At 39.9% G+C, this 10254-nt stretch overlaps 1 protein-coding gene and 2 long non-coding RNA genes across 4 annotated transcripts; 1 reads left to right on the forward strand and 2 right to left on the reverse strand.

Moving 5' to 3' along the window:
• Positions 1 to 2411: 2411 nt before the first annotated feature.
• On the reverse strand, positions 2412 to 3473 carry LOC124191344. Of its 2 annotated transcripts, none has more exons than XR_006873382.1 (4): positions 3459 to 3473; positions 3093 to 3321; positions 2896 to 3026; positions 2412 to 2647 (listed from the first exon to the last, which is right to left on the reverse strand). It is a non-coding gene; the product is annotated as an uncharacterized LOC124191344 (long non-coding RNA). The 2 variants fall into 2 exon arrangements; XR_006873381.1 differs by having other exon boundaries at positions 3087 to 3321.
• Positions 3474 to 5225: 1752 nt separating this feature from the next.
• Positions 5226 to 7905, forward strand: LOC124191343. The gene is made up of 2 exons (XM_046584523.1): positions 5226 to 6127; positions 7628 to 7905. Exons 1-2 carry the CDS (start codon positions 5391 to 5393, stop codon positions 7713 to 7715), a joined length of 825 nt encoding a protein of 274 aa, XP_046440479.1. The 5' UTR covers positions 5226 to 5390; the 3' UTR covers positions 7716 to 7905.
• Positions 7906 to 8548: 643 nt separating this feature from the next.
• LOC124191345 lies at positions 8549 to 10147 on the reverse strand. Its single transcript, XR_006873383.1, has 4 exons — positions 9984 to 10147; positions 9780 to 9910; positions 9110 to 9365; positions 8549 to 8958 (listed from the first exon to the last, which is right to left on the reverse strand). It is a non-coding gene; the product is annotated as an uncharacterized LOC124191345 (long non-coding RNA).
• Positions 10148 to 10254: the final 107 nt, after the last annotated feature.

Raw genomic sequence — 10254 nt, forward strand, 5'->3', positions numbered from 1 at the left:
TGGTAAATTTTTCTTAATTTGGTGACTTTAGAAATATATATCATTTTGGGATGATTTTAAAAGATGCAAAATGATTAAAATTCTTTGTTAAACACGACAACACGTATCTAAAAAGAGTTCAGTCATCATGGATACTACAATGGCAATGTAGATTGGAAAATGGAATGGAATCCCGCAATCCGCAATCTGCAATGCTATTCACCTACGTGACCGTAACTGGAGACATAGTTTATTTTCCGTCCGACCCAGAGGTCCTCCTCCAGAGGACTCTAGTCGTCCGTGAATGCTAAGGGCTGTCACTAGGTGGCAAAAAATTCAGTGTGTTTAGGGATTGAACTATTCAGCCCTAGTGTGTTGGTAATGTAGGGGGGAGGGTCATCAAACTGTCAAAGTCATGCGGGAAGCCAGGAACAGACACTCTTTTGCTGCCGAGATGCTGTCCGAGGAGGTTGGTCATTGCTGGGTACTTTCTTACGTGACATTTGTGATCATAGACATGGTAATTTCATTTTTTATTCCTTAATATTATAAAATGTAATTTTTGTGTAGTTCATTACGTGCAACATTTCCTTTAATTCATAATTGCCAACTGCATGTGGCCTGCTGTACATTTCCAAAATGTCGTCTCTTGCTGCATGTTGCACGTTTCGTTCCATGCAGTGATGCAGAACAGTAAAGAGTAATTATGCTGCTTAACTTTTTAATTCAAGACTTTGGTTCTGAATTAAAATTTTGTGGCTGTGTTTCAAAGAGTAATTGAGTTTTATTTTTCAATTAACCGCTGAGTAGTAAAGTCTGAGCTTCATTGGGTTTTGTTTTGCAAATTGTTTCAATTTCTAGTTGAGTTATGCAAGAGCTTTTGCAGACGTGTACTAACTTGTTAGAAAACTCGAGTGGGTTAGTATTTACCTAAATTTTAGTCTACATAAAAAGTATGGGTGCTACGTGTGTATTTTGTTAGAAATTGAGTTAGACCTTGAATTCTTGTTTTGGACGACATTTTACAACATCTTTGTGATTCTAAATAAGAGCTTTTGTGAAAAGATCACAATCAGCTTGTGTAAAGAATTGTAATTTTTTTTTATAAAACAGAAATTTGCCCTTTTTTGTATTTGAAAATGTAATTGGTTTATAGTTTTCCTTTGATTTATAGGATTCCTTGGTTAATAGTTTGATGTTGGAGCTGCTAATGGTGTTGATGCAGCGTTCATGGTGTGAGCACTGATCAGTGGTTTTGCAGTCATTATCCAGTCGAGATATCTTGAAATGGAGCTTGTGCAGACATTCAATTCAACATCTTTCTTCAATGTGTTATTTGACAATGTTGGTGCTTTTGCAGTGTTGAGCTGTTGTGCAGAATAGTCTGTTGCCTGGTGGCTGTCGGGCATGTTTTATCGGCTGCCTTTTGTCGATGTGTCGTCTCGTCTCTTGACACCTGTCACGTTACGGTAATGCTTGATGGCTAGTTTCATTTAATTATTGACTTAACTAAATTTTTCGTTCTCGTTTTAGTTGAGTTGTTCGCTGCCGTTCCATCGACTTGATCCATTGGTGAAACTGAGATGAGGTTGCAGAAATTGAAGATTGATACATTAATTAGATTTGGACAAATTAAAAGTGCATGCATGTTCTCCCTTTTCCCTAAGTAAACAGTTTCCGCCGTTGGTTATTCGTCTGGTCGGACGGGAAATTGCCATGCAAATGATCTGATGTACCTTTGGAGAAAAATTATTTTGACCACGAAGTAGTTTTCCCTAATGATTCGCAATCAAATCTACCTCCATTATGTAACCGTATTAAACCTGTTGCTCTTCATATATATATGACCATTATCAAAAATACTACTTCGCAAACAATAAAATATGAAATCAAAAACCTGTATTCTTTTTCCTATACACATAACTATATAAATTCGCACTTTTTTTTAAATAAAAAAACGACCTTTTTCATGAAAAACAACCAACTACCTGTCCAAATTTTTATTATTTTTTTCTGCTTTATAAAAACAACCACCATATTATTTATTTACTAAGTCTTTTTCGATAAAAATTGGCGATGTTCATTGCTCATGTGTTTTTTTGTTAAGAAAATTAAATTAAACGTTTATATATCATTTTCATTTTTTTATTTTTTATAAACACAACGACATATATTTTTTATGGCCCCCAGGGAGGGGGGGGCCTGTGACTTTCCCAACCGCGATAATAACATGTGCCGTTATTATTTTGTTGGTGCAGAAAGCCGGAATTTGATCTAGCAGTTGTCGACTGAGTCAAACCTGACATATAGATCAGGTTGCCTCAATCGTATACTGCACTTCTGCACAAGTAAAAACGCCAAAGACGACAGTGAAACCATTTCAAGACTGCAACACAGGAAAACACTGGTAGAGCAAAAAAACACGAATGAGAAAAGATTTCAAACACAGGATAGCATTGGCAGAGCAAAATACACAAATGCAAAGAGAGAAAAATGTTTAACTTTAAGGCAGCAACCCGGATATCACTGGAAAATTCAGGCTGCTTCAGGATACCGCCAGCACAGCTACTTCTGGATAACACTGGAACCACACGCTGCATACAACAGTTCAATTAGTCTCCATCACATCTTTCACCACCTGGCTGCAACAAGGTAACCAACAGCGGACCTAATTAAGAAAACAAAAAAATTACCAACGGGGAAAGACAGTGTGTGCACAATTACACAGGACTCTTTATGACAAAAGAATACCAGGAGTAAGACAAAAAAAGCTACGCAGTTCAACAGATCTCTCCGATATCTCAAATTTTACATAGGAACTAGGAAGTTAGAATTGGCAAGGTATTTCAAAATGCAAATTGATCTCTAGTCATATTAATTAAGTACATTAGCAGGAAATTGGATAAAAATAATTACTTTTGCTTTGTCATGGGACGAGACGTACGACTGGGTGCAGGCAGCAAGACACACGAGGCACGACATTTCGGCAAAATGGACAGGCACTCAAGTCCGAGTTACATGATTTGACAAAGTGGTATTGAAATCACCTGTCAATTAATAAATCAAAATTTAACATGAAGTAACCCTAAGAAATAAACAAAAAATACCTTTACATTTTCATCATGGGAAACGTCACGACCAGCATCCCACTTCTGCTGCGTCAAGGAACAAAATAGCCGAATTCGGTCCCCTGAAGACACTCGCGCCACCTAGCGACAGCCAATTGGATTGCTTGCTTGCAGACAGCACGCAGCAGCTAAATTTGAATTCCTCACGCCTTTCACAAGCTGGCACGAAATTAATCAAGTGGGGATGGACACTAGATTACTCCAGCAGCTTTCCCTATGACACAACATACAAATGATTAAGTTAGCTATTTCAGACTCTCGTTAACTTTTTCAACATCAAAATGTAAATATTTACAGAAAGTATTGGGGGGGGGGGGTTTAAGACAAATCGAGACAAATAATAAAACTTACAATTTTCTGAGGAAAAGAATAATTTTCCTGCCTGTGGTTGTAAGGCAGCAGCAATGGTTATCTACTTATCTTCTGTGCTTGAGTTAGGGTTCCAACTTCCAACTAACTTCGGCATCAAACAGTCATATAAAAATCAATGGAGTTCTACTGTTTGTCGCGTAGTGGAGTACTACTGTCGGACACTGGAGTTCTATTGTCGGGTTTAAAATATTTGGGTTCTATTGTGGTTCTATCTGTGGGGTTCTATTGTCGGTGGAGTTCTTAACTGTCTTTGGAGTTCTACGGTCGCCATACCATCTAAAAGACTGGCCTTAGATAGTCAAAATAGTCATTAAAGTAATCAAAAAGACAATTTCTCTTTGCTTAAATTAGCATGGAGTGTTTAGAATTCTACAGAGAACAAAGCTCAATTGCTAGTTTTATGCAAATTTTCCGGAAGTATACCGGAAGTAAGCGATAGCTCCTTAAAAATTGAGCTGTCGTCAAAATAAACTAAATATTCGTGATCTACGTGAAATTTGGGGTCGATTAGGTGTGATTTAAACGAAATCCAAATTTTGGCCAAAATCGAGAATTTTCCTGAACAGTTCAGGAAAATTCTAAAAACCGGAAGTACGCGTACGTAAAAAATAAGACATGAACTTTACCAAAAATTTGACGAGGATCACGAATATGTGGTTCTTTTGTACCTCGGATGAATATTTACTGAACTACTGACTGAAAACAGAAAACCGGAAGTAGAAAAAAAACACATTATGAAAAATCTAACAAGTGAGCTTTGTTGTCGAAACAAAAACTGACAGTTATCACAAAAAATTTTCTTGAAGTAGAATCGAGAAAATTTTTTAGAGATGGGCAAAGTAAGCGTAACTACACTGATTCTGACAGGTAAAAAATGATCAAAGGCTATGCCGTCTAGCGCCAGAAAAAAGAAACGTTTAACAGTAACATGAAAAAAATGTCCGCTCTAGCTCGTTGACACTTAATTGAAAGAACTAACAAGCAAAGGCAAATAACTTTGATACTCACGTAATATTCTCCCCTCCAAATTTGTATCTCGTCTTCATCCAAATATGAAAAATCCACCACCGCAGCATCACAGCACATCACAACAGACGAAATCCCCAAGGTAATAATGCTTCTAGCCTTCTACAATGAGGAGAAGGCAGCATGACATTCGCTTTTGTATCTCATCTGTTTGTGATTCCAGATTGTTGACGAAATATCGTCTTCTGCTACCTCTTGGTACCCTTTTAGCTTTATTCCTGTCACTCTGCACTGTGCCTTACCTGTGATAAATCTTTCTTTTTTTCTGTAGGTGTCGATGGCCATTGATAATTGGAGAGCAGCATAGGAATGTGACAGCTTTGTCTGGGCTAAATGCCTGACCAATCCTCTTGGGAAACTTTGTCTGCTCCTAAATTACACAATATACACATCATAAGTTACTTCAAAAAATCAAAACAGATTTAGATTTTGAGGCAAGTTGAACCATATTTAATAAATAGATAACATAACATTTAGCTAATGGTTCTTGTTGCATTCTTGACTTCATATTTTCAGAAATTTTAGCTGACGTTTTTGTGTGACCTTGGTGCTTGTGACGATAGAGATCAAATGGTCCAATCCAATCATATAAGCTATGTCTTCCAAAGCTAAATAGTTTCTACTGTCACTTAATGTTTTTAATAATATTTCAGGTTAACTTCCCTTGTCAAATCATAGTAAATCTTCAAGATATTTATGCCTTCCCCAGATCCAATTGTCGGTAAATTCGTTCGACATTGACTGTGTGCGACCTCTATATTTCAGCTGCTTCTCAGCAAACAAAAGAACAACAAAAACGGGGGATAGGTGAGAGATGGCGCTCAGGTGGGCGGACCTTTCCCTTAGACACATCAGATCTCTTTTCGCTCTCGTTGTGCAAACATCATGTCGGATCCCGAACAGTCAAGCGATTCTAGCTCAAATTCTAGTAGTTCAGGCTCCGACTCATCAAGAAGAGGAGGCGTAAAGAAATTTCGTCTCTCAAGTGAAAAGTCAGCTAGTTTGGCCGACTGGGTCGTATCGGGTTTAGATGACACTCGAGCGAAAAGTGCTAGAGAGGCCTTTAGACCCAAACTAAAGAAGAACGCCGACCTGCTGATCAACCCCAATCTAGATGATGCATTCTACATCCGGCTGAAGGCAGTTAAGTCATCTTCGGCAGCCAAGGTCAACATCGACCCAATCGAGAAAATCTACAGGAACCAAACCTTCAAGATCCTTGACTTAGTCAAGCCCATCATGTTTCTAGCAAGTCGGCTCAAGAAAAAGAAGAAATCCCGAGCCGACGCCAAGGCGGTCAAAACAGCTCTGAAGCTCTGGGCGGTGGTGTACCACGACATCACGAACGCGCGACGCCGCAACATTCTGGCCCAAATCTACCCGCAGAATATTGGACTGCTAGACGACAAAGCTGTCCTGCCAACGGGTGGAGAACACCTCTTCGGTCCGAAGTTCACCCAGGCCCTGGTCGAGCAAGTGAAAACTCTGAACGCTCTCGAAAACGCGGGAGCCCCTCGCGCGCCCGGATCTAAAGGTGGTCATGATCAACGCCAATCGAATCGCGATTTCAGCCACCCCCCTTCATCTTCAGGCGGTCGCTATTCCAATTTTAAAGGATCTCGGTATGTCCAATCTAGTCTCCTTTCCTTTTATGGGTTTTTTCTCTTGGACGCATAGCGCGTTTTTATGTTAAATTGTCAAGACCGGCTTTCGATCGGTGGAATTTGTCAACGGTGGCCCCATATCTACAACTAAATTCTATTTGTGATCCCGTCCAATTATTTGGGAGCGGGTTGGCTCACCAAGTTGAACTTGATTGACTCATACTTGTCGGTCTCAAATTTTTTCCTATTTTTGAAGGCCTTTTGAAATTCCTTCAGTTTAAATGGGGGCGTTTTCTTCGAATTCGTGCCCCCCCTCCTTCGTTTTAAACTCAATGTGATGGGCGTTCACCAGACTAGTAAGGGGAGTGGTAACCTTCCTGCGGAAGAACGACCTTCGCCTCGAACTTTATTGGGATGAGATTTTAATCTTGGCGCACGGGTATAGCAGTGCCCCAGCACACTTCCGTGCTCTTCGGATCCCCTTAGATTCCAAACCGGATGATCATCTGATCAGGTCAAGAGAGCAATTTACGCTTTCGGCACGTTTACAAGAGGCTCGTAGAAGTCCTTCTTGGGTGGTTTCAAAGGCAGATTTTACATCTGGCCGTCCGCTCATTTTTCCCGACGACGGATTTGTCCAGGGCGTCGGATGCATCCTTTTTAAAGAAGGGAGGGGGGCAGTATGAAACGAATAAGGACTAGGAAACTAGCCGAGATTGCCCTAGCAACACCACTGACCTCTCGTCCCTGATAGAGCTAGCAACGGAAATTCCGCTCCTTCTCTTCCCATCCAAGTAGGCTGATCTCCCCGTTGGGGGAGGGTCATCCATTGACAGGAACGAATCCATCTGTTTTATCGCTCGGTGGTTCTCCGGAGTTGTCTGGAAGAACGAACCTTTCCGAAGGAAATTATCGAGCTCATACTGGGAGCAATTCGATCGAATACGCACCCTGCATACCAGTCCGCTGAGGTCGCTTGGAGCAGTTGGTGTAAGCAACGGAACCACAACTCTCTGTTGTCTGGCGTCAAGGAGGTATTAGCTTTTCCTTGTTAATTTTCGTTCCAGCAAGAGCTGCAGCACGGTGGGAAGGAACCCTCCGACAACTATTCGTATGAAAGAGTATTGACGCCTTTTTTAGACGAAATGCCGATTTGGTGGCGCATCCATGTTACACAGTCCAGCAGGGCTCCCACGAGCTCCAATTTTCAGGCGTTGGTAACTGTCGACCATCAGGGGGTCTTATCTTATATCTTATTATATCTGATTATATCTTGCTTTAAAGACACAGTCAATGTCGAACGAATTTACCGACAATTTGTAAATTGTTCGAGCGAGCTTTAGCTCGCGATGAGCAATTTGGATTGTTGGGGGAATGGAGTGAAGACATTGACTGTCTTCTAACCACCCATCCCGCCCACTTCATTCCCGTTATCATTATGTTATTTAACTTGAATTAGGTGCAGCATCCGATTATTGACGGCCCACTAATTCCTCTTTCCTTCTATCTTTTTGCTAGATACAACAATGATAGCCGCAGATCCAATTTCGACCGTGGCTCACCCAATCCCGCCAATAAAGGCGATCAGAACAACAACAACAAATAGGCCATTTGAACCATGGATCACCTTACACATTTTCCGTTAAGCCAGATCCACAGTTTGTTTTTGCTTCCAATTCTGATGTGTCTAAGGGAAAGGTCCGCCCACCTGAGCGCCATCTCTCACCTATCCCCCGTTTTTGTTGTTCTTTTGTTTGCTGAGAAGCAGCTGAAATATAGAGGTCGCACACAGTCAATGTCTTCACTCCATTCCCCCAACAATCCAAATTGCTCATCGCGAGCTAAAGCTCGCTCGAACAATTTACAAATTCTTTGCTGCCATCTCTTTTGCAGACCAAAATAATGCTGCCACTCAAGAGGTTCTGGTGACTGCCACTTAGTTCTAATTTAGTACAATGTGACATTGATAGATTTGAGGTATTGCTTGGTGTCACTACAAATGGTTTGAAAATTATATCTAAGTATTCTCTCTTTTCAGGTTAATCCCTCACCACCGTTAGAGTTGTTTGGAAGAGAGATTGCTGGAAGTCTGGAACTGAAGACTGATAATTTGTGTAGATGTAGATAAATCACAAGTGCATATCTGGGCGCCCTTCTTTTCTGTGGCCCCGTTTCCCTAACTAACCACTAGCCAACGGCCGCCGGTGGTCACTCACTCGCTGCGACAACCAGGAGGAAGGGAGTGCGCTGATCGAACTTGCAAGGCGCATGATTCGATGAATACTTTTGGAGGGTCATGAGTCTAAGGCAGCTTTTTATGATTAATCGCTCTCGTAATAACTGTTACACAACTTTTCGCTCTTTTACCCGTTACTCTTGTCCACGACCGGGTAATATACCTGGTCCAATCAATCAAGTCAGGGGGAGTCGACTACAATATGTACTGAACGGATTGTTTATTTAATATTAATGTAAAAGTGATTATTGGAATTTGTTATAGTTAACAATATTTTTTTTAAATTATGATTCTTACATAAGAAAGCCTGTTGCTTACTTAACCACGTTGACACAAAGTTGATATTTTTTGGGCGCAGAAAGCTTTTTCTTCTGACAGTTCTCGCTTATTTCAATCTGCATAGTCGGAGACACAAATGACAAATAGTCGCAAATATTACAAGCCAGTAAAAATCAACATTATCAACATTCAAACTTGGTGCAACAATAACAACGGCACCACAGACAGCATGCAGCAGCTCAATTTTAATTGGTCAAACCTTTCACCAGCTGGCTGCAACAAAACACCGTAATTGCAGTAGCACGGCAATGAATTAGTTGATCTCCACCGAAAGCTGTTAAAACAAAAAAATAATAATTAAAGAACATAACTCGGGTGACGAAACATTTGCAACAGTAGATATTTAAATTATGCAAAATCATTAAAAATCTTTTGGTATAATATTTAAAAAGTTACACAGCTGTCTAATTAATCCACATAATTACTTTTGCTTTGGCATGAGGCGTACAGCCAGTACAGGCAGCAAGTGAAGACATCTACAAAATCAACGGCCGTCAGGCAAGGTCCTCAAACAATTTGGCCCAGTGCTATATGAGGCACTGCATATGCATTATAACACATTGAAGTATGATATGTTTAACTGCAAGTCTGCACAAGCTCCATTGAAGTGCATCCCTCAACTGGAAAAGGGCAGCAAAACCACTGCACAACGAACAGCAACACCAAACTGACCATGTAATCCTACAAAGGAAAGTAACATTAACACATCAATAACATTTTCCGGTGGAAAAGGAAAAAAATATTGATAATAAAATTTGCAAAGAAAAACCAAAAATACATGCAAGTCATGTTTAACTTTGGCTTACAACTGTAAAATGAATGATTCAAACACTTAGTAGTTAGTTAAGCCAATGATTTACTTGAAATGTACACTAAACTAGAAGATGACCGAAGACCAAATTAAGTTTTAAAGAATGAAGTGGATTTCTGTTCCGTAACATGAATAAAAATTTACAACTCTCCACAAATTTACTTAATTTAAAAGAACTTTCCACAAAAGCTCTTATTTAGAAGCATGGAATATGATGTCACTTGTCTCCAACATTAAGAACAACATTGCTAACCTACCTGATTAACTTACAAGTACAATATTACCTTTTCAGATTTCCACTTTTCATCACATTTTTTTGTCTTGCAAATGGCATATGACCCTCTCAAAGAAGCATCTTCATAGTTCATGACAAGGCAGCGATCACGTGGAGAAATGCAGAACATCTTCCGACATGCTTTCACAAGATAAATTGACGTAGATTAGAAAATGGACCTTTCAAAAATTTAAAACTCTCACGATTCACTTACTTGCTTTAGAATTGTTCTCTTTCGATTCAGCTTGGTCGAATGGCGTGGATATTTATATCTCATCATCTTTAAAATGTAAAAGCGAAAAACAGTAAAACACCGTCATGAAGCTGCAACACGATTCCGTCCGCTGTCTCAAAGGCAAATGGATGGAGGCATTTGGTTTGGTTTCAATCTAAAGTCTGAAGCCGACGATAACATATCGATAAATAACTAAAAATCGATACTACAAATTGCGATTACCAGAGCGGGCAGAGCTTCTGTTTACTAG

This window comes from Daphnia pulex, chromosome 3, assembly GCF_021134715.1.
Source record: "Daphnia pulex isolate KAP4 chromosome 3, ASM2113471v1".
In the NCBI taxonomy this organism is placed as follows: domain Eukaryota; kingdom Metazoa; phylum Arthropoda; class Branchiopoda; order Diplostraca; family Daphniidae; genus Daphnia; species Daphnia pulex.

What these genes read in the sequence shown, in the direction of transcription:
- LOC124191343 (XM_046584523.1), top strand. Translation starts at nt 5,391, where the DNA reads ATGTCGGATCCCGAACAGTCAAGCGATTCTAGCTCAAATTCTAGTAGT. An exon ending in TCCAATTTTAAAGGATCTCG is followed by an intron (nt 6,128 to 7,627) that starts GTATGTCCAATC and finishes TCTTTTTGCTAG; the next exon opens with ATACAACAATGATAGCCGCA.